Genomic DNA, 21,890 nt, shown 5'->3' with positions numbered 1-21,890 from the left:
AACAGACTCCATAAGGGTGGTATGAGGGCCCGACGTCCACAGGTGGGGGTTGTGCTTACAGCCCAACACCGTGCAGGATGTTTGGCATTTGCCAGAGAACACCAAGATTGGCGAATTCGCCACTGGCGCCCTGTGCTCTTCACGGATGAAAGCAGGTTCACACTGAGCACGTGACAGAGTCTGGAGACGCCGTGGAGAACGTTCTGCTGCCTGCAACATCCTCCAGCATGACCGGTTTGGCGGTGGGTCAGTCATGGTGTGGGGTGGCATTTCTTTGGGGGGGCCGCACATGTGCTCGCCAGAGGTAGCCTGACTGCCATTAGGTACCGAGATGAGATCCTCAGACATCTTTTGAGACCATATGCTGGTGCGGTTGGCCTTGGGTTCCTCCTAATGCAAGACAATGCTAGACCTCATGTGGCTGGAGTGTGTCAGCAGTTCCTGCAAGAGGAAGGCATTGATGCTATGGACTGGCCCGCCCGTTCCCCAGACCTGAATCCAATTGAGCACATCTGGGACATCATGTCTCGCTCCATCCACCAATGCCACGTTGCACCACAGACTGTCCAGGAGTTGTAGGGAGGTTATACAGGCACGTGGAGGCCACTCATGCTACTGAGCCTCATTGACTTGTTTTAAGGACATTACATCAAAGTTGGATCAGCCTGTAGTGTGGTTTTCCACTTTAATTTTGCGTGTTACTCCAAATCCAGACCTCCATGGGTTGATAAATTTGATTTCCATTGATCATTTTTGTGTTATTTTGTTGTCAACTATGTAAATAAAAAAGTATTTAATAAGAATATTTCATTCATTCAGATCTAGGATGTGTTATTCTAGTGTTCCCTTTATTATTTTTTTAGCAGTGTATATAGATTTTTTTCCCCCCACTATGTTATTGACTTGTTTATTGTTTACTCCATGTGTAACTCTGTTGTCTGTTCACACTGCTATGCTTTATCTTGGCCAGGTCGAAGTTGTAAATGAGAACTTGTTCTCAACTAGCCTACCTAGTGAAATAAAAAAAAGACCTGTCTGATTAGGATGAATAATATCTTGACAACCTTTTTAATTTTATGAGCCAAGCATGTGGTTAGAATTTTTGTATCGCAACACTGAAGTGTAAGAGGCCTCCAATTATTTTTTAAATGGACTGGATCTTATATAAACTCAGCAAAAAAATAAATGACCTCACACTGTCAACTGCATTTATTTTCAGCAAACTCAACATGTGTAAATATTTGTATGAACATAAGATTCAACAACAGACATAAACCGAACATGTTCCACAGACGTGACTAACAAAGAGGGGGTCAAAATCATAAGTAACAGGCAGTACATCTCCTCCTCATGGACTGCACCAGATATGCCAGTTCTTACTGTGATATGTTACCCCAATCTTCCACCAAGTCTGAGCACTGATGGAGGGATTGTGCGTTCCTGGTGTAACTCGAGCAGCTGTTGTGCAGGTGTTACATGTGGTCTGCCACTGCGAGGACGATCAGCTGTCAGTCCTGTCTCCCTGTAGCGCTGTCTTAGGCGTCTTACATTACGGACATTGCAAGTTATTGCCCTGGCAACATTGCAGTCCTCATGCCTCCTTGCAGCATGCCTAAGGCACGTTCACACAGATGAGCAGGGACCCTGGGCATCTTTCTTTTGGTGTTTTTCAGAGTCGGTAGAAAGGCCTCTTTAGTGTCCTAAGTTTTCATAACTGTGACCTTAATTGCCTAACGTCTGTAAGCTGTTAGTGTCTTAACCTCTTGATTCTAGCCATCCCGGATCCGGGATCGTGACTACAGCCTCAAGCCCATTACCATAACGCAACGTTAACTATTTATGAAAATCGCAAATGAAATGAAATAAATATGCTAGCTCTCAAGCTTAGCCTTTTGTTAACAACACTGTCATCTCAGATTTTCAAAATATGCTTTTCAACCATAGCAAAACAAGCATTTGTGTAAGATTATTGATAGCTAGCGTAGCATTTAGCGGGCAACATTTTCACAAAAACAAGAAAAGCATTCAAATAAAATAATTTACCTTTGAAGAACTTCGGATGTTTTCAATGAGGAGACTCTCAGTTAGATAGCAAATGTTCAGTTTTTCCTGAAAGATTATTTGTGTAGGAGAAATCGCTCCGTTTTGTCCTACCAAAAAAAAAAAAAATTCAGTCATCAAAACGCCAAACTTTTTTCCAAATTAACTCCATAATATCGACTGAAACATGGTAAACGTTGTTTAGAATCAATCCTCAAGGTGTTTTTCACATCTCTTCGATGATATATCGTTCGTGGAAGTCTCCTCTCTCCTCTGAATCACATGGAAGAATGCTTGCAGCGTGAGATTACACACCAATTTCGACAAAGGACACCGGGCCGACACCTGGTAAATGTAGTCTCTTATGGCCAATCTTCCAACGATATGCCTACAAACACGTCACAATGCTGCAGACACCTTGGGGAAACGGCAGAATGTGTAGGCTCGTTCAGGGCGCATTCACCGCCATATAAGGAGACAATGGAAAACAGCGCCTCAAATTTAGCTCATTTCCTGTTTGAAGTTTCATCTTGGTTTCGCCTGTAGCATCAGTTCTGTGGCACTCACAGATAATATCTTTGCAGTTTTGGAAACGTCAGTGTTTTCTTTCCAAAGCTGTCAATTATATGCATAGTCGCATCTTTTCGTGACAAAATATCTTGTTTAAAACGGGAACGTTTTTTCATCCAAAAATGAAATACTGCCCCTAGTGTTTCAAGAGGTTAACGACCATTCCACAGGTGCATGTTCAGTAATTGTTTATGGTTCATTGAACAAGCATGGGAAACTGTGTTTAAACCCTTTACAATGAACTGTGAAGTTATTTGGATTTTTATGAATTATCTTTGAAAGACAGGGTCTTGTAAAAGGGTTATTGTTTTTGTGCTGAGTTTATATACCACTTGGATCCTGATTCAGTAATAATATCAGACCGTTTTGCTTGTCTGATAATCCACCGTGGTTAAAACATGCTAATAATGGTCCTCTGAATATATCAAACTTTGTTTGGTATACTTCCACTGGTATGCCATCCATCCCTGGAGTTTTCCCGGACTTAAAGGCTTTAATTGCATCAAGAAGTTCCTCCTCTGTAATGTGGCCTTCATCTGTCTTTCTGTACAGATGTTAATTTTACATTAATAGGAAAAAAATCCATACAATTTGTTTCGGTTAGTGGAGATGGAGGAGACTGAAATGAAAACTTTCTTAAAAGTACTTTAAAAATATTGTTTGGTGAATCATAGTCCCGCTATTGTTATTTTCCTGCTGCTCTTTTACTTTGTACTTTTATTTCTTCTCCTTATCCATATTTTAACTGCATTGTTGGTTAGGGGCTCGTAAGTAAGCATTTCATTGTACGGTTTACACCGGTTACAACCTTACAGCATGTGACTAATAAAATTTGATTTGAAATTCTTCCTCCTAGCTAGCTAACCACTGTAGTTATTTCCATTATAATTCAATTACAATGCCTGTTATTGCAGTATCCTTAGCTCAATAGCTATGTTGTGCTAGCTAGCAAATATGCTAACGCTAGCTAGAAATGTCGCTATGGGCTGGCAGTGGCAGTATGCGATTATGGAGAGAATTACATTGTTCGTCATTTGATAGATATTTTTCTAGCTGTGGCCATCTCTTTCAAAAATGACTTTCTACAAAATAGCAACATTGGCACATCTAGCTAACTAACATTGGAATCTAGACCTTAACCTCTCTGGGATATGTGGGACTGTAGTGTCACACTTGGCCAAAAGCCAGAGAGAATGCAGAGTGCCAAATTCCTATAAAAATCCAACTTTCATGAAATCACACATGTAAGATACCAACTTAAAGCTACACGTGTTGTGGATCCAGCCAACATGTCAGATTCCAAAAAGGCTTTCTGACGAAAGCAAACGATGCTATTATCTGAGGATAGCACCATAGTAAACAAAAGAGAACATTTCAACCCTGCAGGGGTTGAACCGCAGAAATTAAAATATTAATCATGCCTTTGACGAGCTTCTTCTGTTGGCACTCCAATATGTCCCATAAACATCACAAATGGTCCTTTTTGTTCGATTTAATTCCGTCCATTTATATCCAAATTGTCCATTTATTTGGCGTGTTTGATCCAGAAAAACACCGGTTCCAACTTGCGCAAAGTGACGACAAAATATCTCAGAAGTTACCTGTAAACATCTCAACTTTTGTAATACAACTTTGGGTATTTTTTAAAGTAAATAATTGATCAAATTGAAGACTGGATGGTCTGTGTTCAATACAAGAAGAAAACAAACTCAAGCATGCTTTCTGGTCATGCGCCTCTATCAAACAGTACACATGAAGTGACCCTCGTTCAAGATGGCCGTACTTCCTCATTCCACAAAGGAATAACCTCAACCAATTTTTAAAGACTGGTGACCTCCAGTGGAAGCGGTAGGAACTGCAAGCAAGTCTTTTAGAAATCTGGATTCCCAATGAACTCATTGAAAAGAGGGTGACGTCAAAAAATACATAATTTTGGAATTGTTTGTCCTCGTGGGTTTCGCCTGCTACATAAGTTCTGTTATACTCAACGACATGATTCAAACTTTTTTTAGAAACTTATGTTTTCTATCCATATCTACTAATAATATGCATAGCTTGTCTTTTGGGGATGAGTAGCAGGCAGTTGAAATTGTGCATGCTTTTCATCCAAAATTCTAAATGCTGCCCCCTATCCTAGAAAAGTTACCACTAAGCAACGCAAACGGACATGCATTGCCAAACAATGCTACTGCCACCTCAAGGCCTTGTGACTGCCAACTTCATGGTCTTTGCGGTGTGAACTAAAGAGCTTGACTACTGACACTTCAGAGGTGCTAATTACTCTTGGCTGGTGACAGGTAGGCAATCCTATGTGTCCCTGCTCTTTACAACGAACATGGTTAGTCAGTCTACGCTCCTGTCATTGTCTTATCAAGCAGAAAGGTCTGACATGCATACACGACTAAGAGCAAGAGAAGAATGTGAGCAATAGTGGTTGTGTGCGCGCCGTGTGTCTGCCTGTTGTGCTGGTGTTAGTGATGTAACTGCTCACTCTGAGAGCAGCTGAGGCAGAACATTTGCTCACTAGCTTCCTGTGTTATAACTGTGGCTTCCTGTTTCTTACATCTGGGCCATCTGTATGTGCACGCACCCACACGGGACCTCCGCTTTTACTGAATGATAGTCAATGCCTCCAAGTGTTTTGCTATTTTTCACGTCTTTCATCAATCACTGTGTCATTATGTATCCTCTTATTGTTGTGAGCCAGAGATAAGATGCAGCCTAACAATAGGTGTGTATAGATCTGACCTACTGTATGTTGTATAAAGTATCAATGCACTGTCTGTGCTTTTCCTAGAGCCAAGATAAGGCGGGTGATAATGTGTAACCTTTTAGACCGACCCTACACTGTTTGCTTACTTTTTTGTTTATAGGGGGTTACTTTGTCTGAAAGACTTGATTTATTTACATTGCTCTTTCTGATGGGAATGCCATTTATAGTAATAGGTGCGGGGGCAGGGTAGATGTTTGTGAGACAGAGAAGGAAAAGAGATGAGGGGTAAGGTTTTCAGAGCTTCAGTCATCTTTCCCACTGAGGTTGTTAGCCAGACCTCCTGGGTCTGCTCCAATCACTGCAAAGGTCCCGCCTCTTCCCCAGCCCACCAGCAAATCCCCTCGACCTGCCTCATGCTTATGCATTCTGACAGCCTGCCCCATGTGACCCAGGTTGGCCAATCAGACTCCGTAGAGTGATGACATCACAAACTAGCCTGTTCCCTCCAACTGCAGCAGAGTTTCATTTTCTGCTCTGAGTGTTTGGTGTTAAAATGGAGGCTGGCTCTTCGCCTTAGCCTGTGCTACCCTCTCCTCTACCCCAGCCCTTAGATGTTGACAGGCACTAGTGCTGCCAGCGTCATGGTTCTGGATGCACCGAGCTCAAATGGGCCTTTTCAGCCCGTGGCCCTCATGCATTTCAGAGGTGAGCAATGCTAGCTAGCTATTTTTTTCTCTGTCTTATATCTGGTTCTCTCTGTGTGTGTGTGTGCGCACGCTAGGGGAGGTGGGCAAAAATGTTGCCATTTACCATCTGTAGCTGTTTTAATGTGCTTTTCAGATATAAACGGTTTGAGACTAAAGCCTTCTCTAGGAGGCGGCAGGGAAGGGTGTCTTATCTACTGTCTGGGCACCTGGGGAGTTTTTGGAGCAAGTGAAGATTGTTTTTGTCGTAGGCAATAAAGGAAGGTTTTTGCTAGGGCATTGCATAGCTCAGTGTGGGAGAAAGGGAGGGGAAGGGGGCTAGTTTTACTGCCTTCTGCCTCTACCATCCCCCACCAAGACTGCTGATGTCAAAGGATGTGAGGTCACAGTCGTTTGTGTGTTTGGTGTCACCCAGAGCCCTTTTGCTTTACTCTGTCCCTCGCAGTGGAGATGGATGTGTTTTCCCTATATTCATTTAGTTGTTGCCGCTCCCGAAAATATTACTACATTTAAAAAAAATCATTTTTGAGATGGTAAAATTATTTCAGTGTAAACTATAACCAGATATATAAAGTATGTATAACAGATAATGGAGCTACATATTTTTAAATGGGATCATCTTGAGAACTAACAACCATTGTTTATAAAAACAAATTTTAAAACTAATCAGCTATGTTTGAGTCACTCCGATAGAATAAGAACACAGCATAAGCCATGGCAAAATATGTAGAATTGCAGGAAAATGGCTTTAAAAAGGTCAAATGTTCTCTCTGCCCCATGGCAAAATGGGTAGCTTTAAAACAGACAAATGTGCAACCACTACTGAAGGAAATCTGTTTCATACATCTTCAGTGTTAAGCAGTAGCTTTAAGGACCAAATTAGTACAACAGTAGCAGACACTAGTCATTGAATATACATTGTTTGGTGTTCTGTTTTTACTAATAGTGAAGAAACGACGGTTTCCTGATTGCAAAACGAGTGCTTATGGAAACCATACTGGATTGTCCCCATGGCCACAGTCTCGTATTATTATGCACATAGATTTTGCCAAGACACCTGTGACCTGCTGCTGCATGTTGTTATGACATTTTTTCTGGCAATGTATTATGCATCAGCTGTCGTTCAAATCTCCATAAAAGCTAATGGCCTCTGGCACTGTTGTGAGTAGTCTGCTGAGACACTGTAGGAGTGACACTACCATTTTGGCTTAGAGGTGTAGACTTGTGTTCAGTGTTTCCACTCTTCATTTAGCAGCGTTGGCCCTCGGCTGGGAAATTTGTTGGCATCACTTCAAAATATACTGTATTCAAAACATTAAGGACATCTGCTCTTTCCATGATAGACTGACCAGGTGAATCCAGGGGAAAGCTATGATCCCTTATTGATGGCACTTGTTAAATCCACTTCAATCAGTGTAGGTAAGTGGTCACCAACCAGTCAATAGCCAAACAATAAAACCTTGATTTCCTTTTTTTTTTTTTTTAACGGGGGGGTGGTGCACCGGATTCAGCTGCCCTGCGCGCCGTGTAGGCGAAGTGTTCCCATTTAAAAAAAAATTGTTTCATGTATCTAAAGGAGCAAACTCTGCCTTCCCGGCAGGCATGGAGAGCAAGCAAGTGCACCTATTGGCCAGCGCTAGGCCTATCGGATGTCTCAGATTATCATACAGTAACCTACGTAGCATGTGTAAAATAAAGATTCCTTGAGCGCACTGAATACTATGATATTTCAAAACTTTTCTAACCTTAACTAGAGACCGTCCATGAATAAAATAAAGAGCTGCTGTTTTTGAGTGATTTACTTTCACACTTAATATAATCCATAAAAAGCTCGCTCTCCCTGCTTCAACCAGCTCTGCCGCTGCAATGAATGAGTAGGAATGTGTATCGATAGGCTTATGCTATTATTATTATTATTATTGGCTTAGGTCTTTTTCACTATCGTTGAAAATGTCACTTCCTTTGTTCATAGGAGTAACAACATGAATTTGTGCATGAGACATAAATAATGCGGTGCAACTGGAGTTGTGCCATCAGCTGGAAGATAATGTCCCCGGCTATGTTAGTAGGTGCCAGGTGCAAGAACTGTAATGCTGCGGGGTTTTTCACGCTCAACAGTTTCCCGTGTGTATCAAGAATGGTCCACCACCCAAAGAACATCCAGCCAACTTAACACAAGTGTGGGAAGCATTGGAGTCAACATGGGCCAGCATCCCTGTGGAACGCTTTCGACACCTTGTTGAGTACATGCCCCGACGAATTGAGGCTGTTTTGAGGGCGCAACTCCAATATTAGGAAGATGTTCATAATGTTTGGAATTACTGTCCATTTCTGGCGAGATACACTTTTAAATGGATAGTCATTGGCTCATTGACTGGAAGTCTATGGCAACAGCTAGCATGTCATTACGTTAGCGCTAGTAGCACCCCCCCTCCTCCCTTTACCACCACTGCTGAAAACAATCCTATGGGAAACACTGGTGTTACTAGGCCTAGTTATGAGAAATGCATTCATGCTATTATTTTGCATAAAAATGGTGCAAACATTCAAAGAAGTTGGTTTAGGCAAAGCAGTTCACACTTTCAGCGTGTCCTAAAGCATTAAGTAGGCCCTTGACACACAATTGCCCTAACCGTTTTGCCTTGGCTGATTCCGGGTCTGTGCATCTACCCTTCAGATGTGCTTGTGTTCACTGGGAGGTATGATAAAGCTGATCCTAGATCTGTGCCCTGTTTTACACCCATAGCGAATGTTCAGATGTTTTCTCTTGCCCTTATTGCCTCCACAGACATTTACAGGTTATGAGCCCATGCACACATACACTGTCAGGTGTGTGTGGGGTACACGTCCCTTTAATATTTTAGGCATGATGGGAAACCCTAGGGCTGTTGTGTAATGGCACTAGGACTGGGTTAGGGTAGGCATGGAGGAGTGGATAATGGGACATGCATGTTAGAGCAACAACGTGTCTGAACACTCCTGACACAGGCATGTTCCACAGCAGGAGCAGTGTTATGCAACAGGGGATAATGAAGAGGGGTCGTGTTAGCACTGGGCTGCCAAATCAGGTAGTTTCTTTTTACTTACTTTCACTCAAGGTTGTGTGTTTGGTGGGATGATACTGGTGGAGGTTGTCCTCCTCAGTGTCGGGCTCATTGGTTTTGTAGGTTTAACATGTAATTTATTTGCACCAAAGAAAACAAGTGATAAAAAACAAAAAACGAATCACATTTTCTCACATGCGCTGACTACAACAGGTGAAATGCTTACTTGCAAGCCCTTAACCAACAATGCAGTCAAGAAAATACCCACCCCCCCCCCAAAAACAATTGATAATGAAGTGGATGTGGTTGGAAGCCCAAGGGCTTATATAAAAAGCAATATACAATACAAAAGTAAATAAAGGTTTGTTAAAATAGATAAAAACAGAAATGATTTATAAGGGCTTAAATCCAGCAAGTCTGTATAGATGAAATCCTTAGCACCAATGTACCTGACCAGGTAAGGTATTGGACTCAAGACAGCAATATCTCGCCGAGCTAAAGCCAAGGTTTTAGTTCTGGGAACCAAAATGAATGTTTAAGTCTCAGCTAACCAGCCATGGTTAGGGTACCCATCATGCGAGCATAGTTTTTCCTCCATCTTTGAGAAACAATTTTATATCTGAGTTTCTGCCTTCTCATTGGCCAGAATGTTCCCGCCTGCCTTTGGTCTTTGAACATTTAACCCATTGTAAGAGCGGTGACTCCAGTATCTTGTCAGTATATGCCACCATCTTTGTCAAAGCTGTTTTGTGTATATGGCCCCTGATCCAAAGTCCTTTCTCTCTCCTGCTTCAGTGGTGACCTAGTGTGCAGGTAGTGGTAGTAGGTCAGTTCAACCAAGATCAAAACGACAAACTAGCAACAAAAAAATTCAAGGCACTCATTTATAAATCATTTTTAAACTAATAGCGTTTGTTTATTTTAACCTGTGTTGGGTACACATTCTGAGTGGTTTACCAGAATGCACCGTCGGAGAGCTTTGTTAGACTGCATTTGTTTTCTCTTCAGATTGGAATTGTCATGTAGGCCTAGTGTATGAAGCTGGCTGCTTCTAAATATTGATTTCTGTCAGGTTGTGGTCAGTCATCGCATGCACAGTGCACACAGCAATGATGCGTGATGAGCTCGCTAGCTACACTATATACAAAAGTATGTGGACACCCCTTCAAATGAGTGGATTTGGCTATTTCAGCCATACCTTTTGCTGACAGGTGTATAAAATCTGTGGGGCTGTTCATGTTTCAAGCTAGGTTCCAGTGAAGGGAAACATAACTACAGCATAAAATGACATTCTAGACAATTCTGTGCTATCAACTTAGTGGCAACAGTTTGGGGAAGCCCATTTACGGTTTCATCATGACGATGCCCCCTTCCACAAAGCGAGGTCCATACAGAAATGGGTTTGTTGAGTTGTGGAAGAACTTGACTGGCCTGCACATAGCCCTGACCTTAACCCCATCAAACACTTTTGGGATGAATTGGAACGCCGACTGCGAGCCAGGCCTATTCGCCCAACGTCAGTGGCCAACCTCACTAATGCTGTTGTGGCTGAATGCTGCTGGGACTTGCTTCCAATGTTAACCCTAGTGGAATGCCTTCCCAGAAGAATTACATTTACATTACATTTAAGTCATTTAGCAGACGCTCTTATCCAGAGCGACTTACAAATTGGTGCTTTCACCTTATGACATCCAGTGGAACAGCCACTTTACAATAGTGCATCTAGGTCTTTTAAGGGGGGAGGGGAGAAGGATTACTTTATCCTATCCTAGGTATTCCTTAAAGAGGTGGGGTTTCAGGTGTCTCCGGAAGGTGGTGATTGACTCCGCTGTCCTGGCGTCGTGAGGGAGTTTGTTCCACCATTGGGGGGCCAGAGCAGCGAACAGTTTTGACTGGGCTGAGCGGGAACTGTACTTCCTCAGTGGTAGGGAGGCGAGCAGGCCAGAGGTGGATGAACGCAGTGCCCTTGTTTGGGTGTAGGGCCTGATCAGAGCCTGGAGGTAGTGAGGTGCCGTTCCCCTCACAGCTCCGTAGGCAAGCACCATGGTCTTGTAGCGGATGCGAGCTTCAACTGGAAGCCAGTGGAGAGAGCGGAGGAGCGGGGTGACGTGAGAGAACTTGGGAAGGTTGAACACCAGACGGGCTGCGGCGTTCTGGATGAGTTGTAGGGGTTTAATGGCACAGGCAGGGAGCCCAGCCAACAGCGAGTTGCAGTAATCCAGACGGGAGATGACAAGTGCCTGGATTAGGACCTGCGCCGCTTCCTGTGTGAGGCAGGGTCGTACTCTGCGGATGTTGTAGAGCATGAACCTACAGGAACGGGCCACCGCCTTGATGTTATTTGAGAACGACAGGGTGTTGTCCAGGATCACGCCAAGGTTCTTAGCGCTCTGGGACGAGGACACAATGGAGTTGTCAACCGTGATGGCGAGATCATGGAACGGGCAGTCCTTCCCCGGGAGGAAGAGCAGCTCCGTCTTGCCGAGGTTCAGCTTGAGGTGATGATCCGTCATCCACACTGATATGTCTGCCAGACATGCAGAGATGCGATTCGCCACCTGGTCGTCAGAAGGGGGAAAGGAGAAGATTAATTGTGTGTCGTCTGCATAGCAATGATAGGAGAGACCATGTGAGGTTATGACAGAGCCAAGTGACTTGGTGTATAGCGAGAATAGGAGAGGGCCTAGAACAGAGCCCTGGGGGACACCAGTGGTGAGAGCACGTGGTGAGGAGACGGATTCTCGCCACGCCACCTGGTAGGAGCGACCTGTCAGGTAGGACGCAAGAATGGAGGCTGTTAGTCGTCGTCACCCCCACCCCCCTTGCTGCAATAACTTCACATTAATGCACTAGATTTTGTAATGAGATTTTCCACATACTTTTGATCATGTAGTGTATCTACCTGAGTGAGCCTTCATGCACAGAAAGGAGACTGAGCAGATATTTGGATGTTAATGTTTATTTTATGGCTGCCACGCTCTGTGCCCCTGAGCCTGAATTGAAAGTGTTTACATTTGTATTCGTTCAGTAGGCTCTGTAATCAGGAGCGTCAGTGACTGAGACTTTTTTTTGTTGTATTTTTTTCAATCACTCACTCATTCTCTAGCTAAGTGGCTGGGTTTTTGGTTATTTTGCCTACAGCACGTGCTGTGAATTTGTCTTTATTCTGTGTATTTTGTCAAGCAGTGAAAATTAATTTCCTTGTGTGGATAATGAATCTGACTCCTCTCTCTCCCCCCTCCCAGATGTCCCGCCGGCGGAGCAGGAAAAGTTGTTTGTCCAGAAGCTGCGTCAGTGCTGCGTCCTGTTTGACTTTCTGTCGGACCCTCTGAGCGACCTGAAATGGAAGGAGGTGAAGCGGGCAGCACTCAGCGAGATGGTGGAGTACATCACCCACAACAGGAACGTCATCACAGAGCCCATCTACCCAGAGGTGGTGCATGTGGTCAGTAGATGCAGTGAAGAATGCCTTGGTCGTAATTATTAGTGCACACTGTCCCAAAACATTTTTAAACATAAAAGGGAAAGAAGTGTTAGTTAGTACTCCCTCTCTCTTTTGGACCTGTTTTGCTTATTTTTGGTTCCTGGTTTTTCAACCCTTCTACACCTTCATGATGTTTTTCTTCCGTTTATTGTGTGGTGCACATAGGCCTAGTCAGCGGAGAAGGCCCTCTGGTCACATTGATGTATTGTCCTTAGGGGTGTGAACGTTTAAAAGTTAAAACGTTTAAACCAAGTTGGGACCCGTAATGTTAAACAAATATACCCTTAACTGAAAAACTTTTTTTTTTTTTTATTAACTTAAAATCAAAGTTCAGTTATAAAAACATATATTGTTTTCTGTGTTTATAGATTATCTTAACATATGACCGCCAGCCTGCCTTCTCATGCCCGCCTCTCTCTCTCGTGCTGGCCTGCCTTCTCCTGCCTCTCTCACATGCTGCCCTGCCTGCTCTGTCTCTTGGCTAGCGGTGTGCAGACTTCGGTCTGTTGCGAATAGAATATCCTAGCCTATTCTGGCACCTACGGCTTTGGGCCAGTCTCGCAAGCATGGGGTAGTCTACTCTAGGGTTGGGCGGTATCCGGATCTTCATATCCTGACCTTCATACACAAGAAGTGCCATTTGTTTCCAGACCATAATATAGACCGTAAAAATACATTATCTTCGCACAAAACAATTGTAAGCAGCAGGGATCTTGATCCAGGAGGCGATTTGATTCTCTGCTGTAAAAAACAAACAGCTTGATCTTGCCAGCTAGCTACTTCGCTAACAAGTTCGCAAACCAAATGCATAGTTGGAGCCCCGAGCTGGAGATATTTTATTTGGCATATCTTAGGTGGTTATTGTAATGTTTTTTTATACATTTTACATTATTGAAAACCATAGTCAGTATTTCAAAATGCCCATGTTAACATTATAACTGGTATACCCTCCAAGCGTAGCCTACTGTGTTTTTTTTTACTCATATGAAATCACAATACCAGTAACCTGTTTTGATTACGCTTTTCATACAATGGAATGTGGCCCCTTGAAAGCGCTGCAGCATGTTTGTCTGTTAGGGTAGTCTACACTATGTATTTTTTTTTAAATGCCCACACGAAACCTTCTCTGGTGAGATGAACTGACATTTACTTGTCTTTAAAGGAATTACTGCTTCCATCACTAGACAACCAGAACTGTCAATCATAATCTTGAGCTACTGCACGACGCCGGCTCGCCTGCTGCATGCTCGCAGACTACTCACTCCTAAAAAAGTACTTTAAAGTTTGTTAAATACCGTGACTTACCAATACATTTTAGTATAAGACACATCTAGCTACCATACCATTAAACTGCATAAATAACACAACGCGTTTATTGTTGTCAGGGAAAAAATACAGAACATTTTTACGCCGAAGCAGAATTCTACAGTCGTGGCCAAAGGTTTTGAATGACACAAATAAACATTTTCCCAAAGTCTGCATCTTCAGTTTGTATGATGGCAATTTGCATATACTCCAGAATGTTATGGAGAGTGATCAGATGAATTGCAATTCATTGCAAAATCCCTCTTTGCCATGCAAATGAACTGAATCCCCCAAAAAACATTTCCACTGCATTTCAGCCCTGCCGCAAAAGGACCAGCTGACATCGTCAGTGATTCTCTCATTAACACAGGTGTGAGTGTTGATGAGGACAAGGCTGGAGATCACTCTGTCAGGCTGACTGAGTTCGAATAACAGACTGGAAGCTTCAAAAGGAGGGTGGTGCTTGGAATCATTGTTCTTCCTCTGTCAACCATGGTTACCCGCAAGGAAACACGTGCGGTCATCATTGCTTTGTACAAAAAGAGCTTCACAGGCAAGGATATTGCTGCCAGTAAGATTCTACCTAAATCGACCTTGTATCGGATCAACAAGAACTTCAAGGAGAGCGGTTCAATTGTTGTGAAGAAGGCTTCAGGGTACCCAAGAAAGTCCAGCAAGCGCCATGGCCGTCTCCTAAAGTTGATTCAGCTGCGGGATCGGGTCACCACCAGTACAGAGCTTGCTCAGGAATGGCAGCAGGCAGGTGTGAGTGCATCTGCACGCACAGTGAGAAGACTTTTGGAGGTTGGCCTGGTGTCAAGAAGGGCAGCAAAGAAGCCACTTCTCTCCAAGAAAAACCTCAGGGACAGACTGATATTCTGCAAAAGGTACAGGGATTGGACTGCTGAGTACTAGGGTAAAGTCATTTTCTCTGAATCCCCTTTCCGATTGTTTGGGGCATCCGGAAAAAAAAGCTACCATCAGTCATGTGTCATGCCAACAGTAAAGCATCCTGAGACCATTCATGTATGAGGTTGCTTCTCAATCAAGGGAGTGGGCTCACTCACAATTTTGCCTAAGAACACAGCCATGAATATAGAATGGCACCAACACATCCTCCGAGAGCAACTTCTCCCAACCATCCAGGAACAGTTTGGTGACGAACAATGCCTTTTCCAGCATGATGGAGCACCTTGCCAGAAGGCAAAAGTGATAACTAAGTGGCTCGGGTAACAAAACATCTATTTTTTTTAACCCACAAATCCTGACAAACTCCAAGCATTGATTATGCAAGAATGGGCTGCCATCAGTCAGGATGTAGCCCAGAAGTTAATTGACAGCATGCCAGGGTGGATTGCAGAGGTCTTGAAAAAGGGTCAACACTGCAAATATTGTCTCTTTGCATCAATGTAATTGTCAATAAAAGCCTTTGACACTTATGAAATGCTTGCAATTATACTTCAGTATTCCATAGTAACATCTGACACAAATATCTAAAGACACTGAAGCAGCAAACTTTGTGGAAATTAATATTTGTCTCATTCTCAACTTTTGGCCACGACTGCACTGTCTGAAAAGGTACAGACCTGATGCGGCACTTTTTTAAAACTGTCTTAACTTATCAATTGTCGCTATGGACATAACGCATCTACAGTAATATGTCTGTAAAGGGATGTGGTAGATATAACTTCATCGACCGGACCGTAATATGTCTGTAAAGGGATGTGGTAGATATAACTTCATCGACCGGACCGTAATATGTCTGTAAAGGGATGTGGTAGATATAACTTCATCGACCGGACCTAGTTGTTCATACATACGTAATCGAACCATTCTGTATTGTAAATTGATGTGGAATTTTGTAATTGATTTAACGAGGTTTCTTATCGTTTTAACAAATGTTTTTAAACATTAAGGAACATTTTACATTTGTCACATTCCAAATTGTCCTCAAACAAAGACGACCCTCTGACGTTTGTGTTGCAAACACATTTGGTGTCCATAGACACAACCATTTTGTGTAGGCCTCTGTCTTTCTGGCTTGAGTGAATTCATAACCCTGCTATCAAGTGGTCATGAAAGCTATAAGCCATTTCAATCAATTAAGTTGTCACAGAAGCTTTCAAATGGCATATTCCACATGCCACAAAGTTTCCGCATTTCTCAGTCTCACGTTTTGTCGAGGGTGCCTTTGGCAGAAATTCTTCAAGTTATTTCAGTTCTAGTTAGGCTAGATGTTTTCTTTTCTAGTTCCTGAGGCATAGGTGCGTCCCATTCCCTTCCAGGTGAACTCTGTGAAACCAGGACATTGCAGAGAGTGGAAACTGCTTTACACTCACCGAACTTGAATCTGTTACCCAGAGTCAGAGGCGGGCCGACTTTGTTATTCTATAGTACAGCTAGCAGTAGGCCTATTGTCTACCTAGCTAGACATCGGCCAAGGGCTAGCACTGTGGGCTCAATATCTGTGTTACGCCACATATGACTAAAATCAGATTGGTGTGAAAATCTGAACTCATCCTTTGTGGTTTCGTCATCATGGGCTCACCTACCTCTGTAACAGATATACATGGCTGGGGATGTGCTGTGTCGTGGTGCTGCCTGCCAGCCAGCCAGGTCTGAATTAAAACAGGCTTTGATGTTTATCAAAGCAGGAAACCAAGGATGATCAAGGTGCAAATGTCCCTTCATTCTCCTGATCCTGCCTCTATTTGATCAGTGCAGCAGAAAATGCAAGGCCCCTGCCAAATCAGCATAAGAATATACTCTTGGTTTACTTTAGTTCTCCCCTTCCTGAGTCTTTTACTTTGATGTGTTCACTGCTTTTAACATCAAAGTGTGGACGAGGCGGACTCTAAAGGGTGTGTTCTTTATGGTTAGATAGACCACGATGGGTGGCTCTTTGAGGGGGCGCCCAATTGATAAGTGCATTATTGTTACAGCATCAGAAACGAATGTTACATTGATAATTCAGTCAAGTGAGTGCATTTTAACTCAACCTGCTGGGGGGGTCGTCATCTGAAAGGTGAGAATGAATGGGAATTATATAGCGCTTTCCTACAAACTAAGGTACTCAAAAGCGCTTTAAGGAGAGAAACTCGCCTCATCCACCACCGTGTGGCGCTCACGGCAACCATTTTGTGCCAGAACGCTCACCACACATGAACTATCAGGTGGATGATGAAATGGGGACAGCTTGGGAATTTTGCCTTATCACCGGGGTTAACACACCTACTCTCATGATAAGTGCCATGGGATTTTCTTATGACCACAGAGAGTCAGTAAATCCATTTAACGTCCCATCCGAAAGACTGCATCCTATGCAGTGCAATGTACCCTTCAATGCCCTGGGGCATTGGGATCTCCTTAGACCAGAGAAGAGTGCCCCCTACTGGTCTGCCAACACCACTTCCAGCAGCACCTGGTCTCCCATCCAGGGACCAACCAGGACCGACCCTGCTTAGCTTCAGAGGCAAGCCAACATTGGAATGTAGGGTGGTATGCTGCTGGCTTGGAGAGGTGAACAAAAAGAGTAGCTTCGGCTGGTTAAAACAAAAAATGTCTGCTTCTCATTGGGGGGGGGGTCTGATAAATGTAATCTTAAAGGTCCTGACATCCTCCTCTCTCTGGTTCTACTGGTCGGTGGCTGTGTTGATTGAAAAGGTTTTTAATTTATGAATATGTAAATGACCAAGAAGATTCAGCCTGATGGGTGAAGAGGTCGGCTGAACATCTGTACTGTTATATACAGTTGTATTCACAATACATATGAAACAAAGGGTGCTTCTTAATATGCCTTCTACCCTGCTCCACACACCCATCCTCAGTGCATACATTTTGAGGCACTAGGCACTCCCGTGCTATTTCATTACTTTGGACCTTTTTAGAGTAAATTGAGTCATGTCGGCTGCTCATCTATGCTTGACTTTCCTGGATCACGACTACTCTCAGCCGTTATACGTCAAACATTTGTAGATTTAAACGTCTGATTCGGTTTAACATTGCAATATTGTCAGTAAAGCAAATTATCTACATAGACTAGTGTTGCATGGTATACCAGTACCAGGGTAATATCATGGTACCAAAACCTCATGGTACTTATGATACCAACATTTTAGAATACCGTAGTACTGTTTCATAAGATACTACCACATTTTTTGTTGTCCCTACCAAAACAGAGTTTTGTTTAGAAATTCAGTTGAATTTAAGCAACAATAACTAGACTCTTGTATGCGCCAGTCCAATAATGTCCGCTTCACTTTCATGCGCCTTTCACATGTGGCAGCTGTACACAGCCAGCCGGCAGCTGGATCACCTTCCAGCCATCACTCACCTGTATCTCTGTCTGGTCTTCCTGCGGGATTTAGTCCTCCATCAATTAAAAAAAATATATAGCCGTGATGGCGTGTGGGGATGTGATGGCGTGTGGGGACGCTGTCTTCTGATACATTGGAGCAGCTTGCAGAGAAAGCGAAGTTGATACATTGTATAATTTCACCCCTTGTATAACCAAGAGCACAAGCCAGTCTGAGTAGACTTTGCAAGTTTGCTGTCACACAGCCTGTGAGTGCTAGAGAGGACAAATGGGGCACAGCTTTGCAAAAGGCATGCTTGCAGCTTACAGCAAAGAAAATGGCTTGTCTCTTGCTGAAACGGTAAAAAAAAAGGAACAATTTTACCGGAGCTCCCCTTTCTAAAAACATAATTTCACAAACTATGTCGCTGGCCATTTGAAACAAATCCCGGGTCTCTATCGGTTTGATAACAATGTTCAGTCATGTTTCCTAGCTAACAACCTAACTTGACAGTAGGTCTAGGCAAATTTGATTGGCACAGGAAGAAAGGGTCTGCTTTGCTACTCATGAGAAATTAATCCTACCCTTTTTGAATCATGTTTGCCTATTGGATGCCTAAAATGTCTTTCTGGTGCTCCTTAAATTCTGTTCGCTGCATAAGGTTTTTAAAGTTGACAGCAGTATGTTTGGGAGTGTTTTTGAGACCTAGGGAGAGCGTGTGGGTCTGTTTACTGAAGAGGGAGGGTTTCATGCAGTGTTCTCCCTGTACTGCCACAATGATATGCAGATCAGTATGCATGTGTATTCCTTCCTCCCATTCGTCCAGACAAATCACAGGTAGGCCTTTGCAAGTTGGGGCAAATCAGCCATTCTTTGCAGTATTCTATTATACAGTGTGAAGTTAAATTAAATTCGTGTTGTATTGAGTAGAAGTGTCTAGAGAAATCAATACGGGTTGTATTGAGTAGAAGTGTCTAGAGAAATCAATACGGGTTGTATTGAGTAGAAGTGTCTAGAGAAATCAATACGGGTTGTATTGAGTAGAAGTGTCTAGAGAAATCAATACGGGTTGTATTGAGTAGAAGTGTCTAGAGAAATCAATACGGGTTGTAATTGAGTAGAAGTTTTTAAATATTTTTATTTAACCAGGTAGGCTAGTTGAGAACAAGTTCTCATTTAAAACTGCGACCTGGCCACCTGGCCAAGATAAAGCAAAGCAGGGCGACACAAACAACAGTTACACATGGAATAAACAAAACATACAGTCAATAACTCAATAGAAAAAAGTCTATATACAGTGTGTGCAAATGGCGTGAGGTAAGGCAATAAATAGGCCATAGTAGCAAGTAATTATAATTTAGCAAATTAACACCAGAGTGATAGATGTGCAGATGATGATGTGCAAGTAGAAATAGCATAGCTATTTGAATATGAATATATTCATATAATATATTGAGTATCACTGCCAGGTTTTTGGTGGAGCACATCCTCAATTGTGATTGTGATGCTTGGCCTGTTATCGTTAGTAAAATGTTGGTGTCGTGAAAACACTAACAGACATTTTGCTGAAGTTAGCTAGCTTGTTACTTTCGTTAGAGACAACTTGTTTTAACTTTATGCATTAGCTTGCAACTTACTATCATTAAGATAAAATATTAGCCTAGACAATGACCATACTTGTTTACTAGTAAAAGGTAACTTGCTAGTGCTGTAACTATAGGTTGTTAACCCTCATGAACCATGGTTAGAAAGCTGACCAAGTTAGCGGGCTAGCTAAGTTAGGACTCGTCATGGCTGCATGGGCTACGACACAGCCTGCAAGTACTCTGTGAAAACTGTGAAAACATTCATATAATCTGTTACTAGCTACGCTACAAATACTTACACGAGTCGGGAGACGAGCTGTTCGTGCCTCAGTCACATCAGCACAACTTTGCCCTGTAACACATTACTGCCTGTAAGACTTGATCTGCTGCGAGCCAGCCAGTCTAATGGCAATACAGACGACACAAGACTACACAAACTTCACTTCGGAATGATCAGCTAGCTATATGTGAATCGTAATAGTCTAGCTAGCTAGCCAGCCAGTCTAATGGCAATGCAGACTACACAAGACTACATAAACTTCACTTCGGAATGATCAGCTAGCTATATGTAAATCTTAATAGTCTAGCTAGCTAGCTAGCTAGCCAGCCAGTCTAATGGCAATACAGACGACACAAGACTACATAAACTTCACTTCGGAATGATCAGCTAGCTATATGTGAATCGTAATAGTCTAGCTAGCTAGCCAGCCAGTCTAATGGCAATCCAAACGACACAAGACTACATAAACTTCACTTCGGAATGATCAGCTAGCTATATGTGAATCGTAATAGTCTAGCTAGCTAGCCAGCTAGTTTAAAAGGCAAAAATGACTGATAACCGATGTTATGCAATCTAGATGACGAGCTGTCAATTCTTCGTGGAATTAAGAGATGTGAATTGGCAACAGTTCATTCTCAAGTCAGTTTATTTCTTCTCTTCAGCCCAAAATAACGGCTTCCATTGATTTCAATAATTTTTGCTTTTTTTGTGGTTGCGTCATATTTCTGTGCATACGTTCCGTTGAAGCTTGCAGCGATGCATACTTCGAAATGTTTTCTCCGACGTGTGAGCAGAGCATGGTAGTATTCATTTTGAAACACCCAAAATGTCAGTTTCCAAAGTGCTGGAGTTGGCCAACCATTGACACATGCTTAGGATAGTTCTTCCAATAGCCCTTATGGTAATAATATGAAGTGCTGTGTCGTGACCTGTCTGTCTGTCCTTCAGTTTGCAGTGAACATGTTCAGGACATTGCCTCCATCATCCAACCCCACAGGGGCTGAGTTTGACCCAGAGGAGGATGAGCCCACTCTAGAGGCTGCATGGCCACACCTCCAGGTAAACACGCACAGTCACGCATACCGCACAGTCATGCACCGCACAGCCAAGCACACCACGTACCGCACGGCGCCGCAACACACTTGCAGTTGCGCGCACGCACACACACCACGGTCGTGCGCACCGCGCACAGTCACACAAACAAGCAAATGAACACGCGCACCGTTTCATACCACTGATGTGTACACCTCTGCTCTTTCTCCAGCTCGTCTACGAGTTCTTCCTCCGGTTTCTGGAGTCTCCCGACTTTCAACCAAATGTGGCCAAGAAGTATATCGACCAGAAATTTGTAATGCAGGTAGCTAAGCACTGGACCTTTCTCACTGGAAGTAAATAAACAGGATGTGAGATTGTGTGAGAAAGTACATGTGATCTAAGGTCACCTGCTGCATTGTCTCCACAGCTATTAGACCTGTTTGACAGTGAAGACCCAAGGGAAAGGGACTTTCTAAAGACCACTCTGCATCGCATCTACGGAAAGTTCCTGGGCCTGCGAGCGTACATCAGGAAACAGATCAATAACATATTCTATAAGTGAGTAAATGGTCATAATACTGTACTATGAAATTGTATTGTCATACACTGAGTGTACAAAACATTAAGAACACCTGCTCTTTCCATGACAGACCGATCAGGTGAATCCAGGTGAAAGCTACAGTACGATCCCTTATTGATGTCACTTGTTAAATCCACTTCAATCCGTGTAGATGAAGGGGAGGAAACAGGTTAAAGAAGGATGTTTAAGCCTTGAGACAGTTGAGACATTCAATGGGCAAGACCAAAGATTTAAGGGCCTTTGAACAGGGAGAC

General features: G+C 43.1%; 1 protein-coding gene across 5 annotated transcripts in view; it reads left to right on the top strand.

The window, feature by feature from the left end:
- The window catches only part of LOC115118565 (serine/threonine-protein phosphatase 2A 56 kDa regulatory subunit gamma isoform-like), a 48,339-nt gene that overhangs the window by 16,685 nt on the left and 9,764 nt on the right, over positions 1-21,890 (top strand). For 4 of the 5 annotated variants that reach the window (XM_029647216.2, XM_029647215.2, XM_029647218.2 and 1 more), the window contains exons 4-7: positions 12,317-12,516; positions 20,970-21,080; positions 21,286-21,378; positions 21,484-21,614. In XM_029647216.2, the coding sequence (XP_029503076.2) occupies positions 12,317-12,516; positions 20,970-21,080; positions 21,286-21,378; positions 21,484-21,614 (535 nt within the window). Of the gene's footprint in view, positions 1-5,841; positions 6,029-12,316; positions 12,517-20,969; positions 21,081-21,285; positions 21,379-21,483; positions 21,615-21,890 lie in introns of those variants that run through there. The other variant, XM_029647219.2, reaches the window with a different exon arrangement.

The sequence above is a fragment of the Oncorhynchus nerka genome, linkage group LG13, assembly GCF_034236695.1.
Source record: "Oncorhynchus nerka isolate Pitt River linkage group LG13, Oner_Uvic_2.0, whole genome shotgun sequence".
Taxonomy (NCBI): domain Eukaryota; kingdom Metazoa; phylum Chordata; class Actinopteri; order Salmoniformes; family Salmonidae; genus Oncorhynchus; species Oncorhynchus nerka.
Note: the sequence above shows the minus strand (reverse complement) of the source record. Positions and strands in the feature narration are given on the sequence as shown.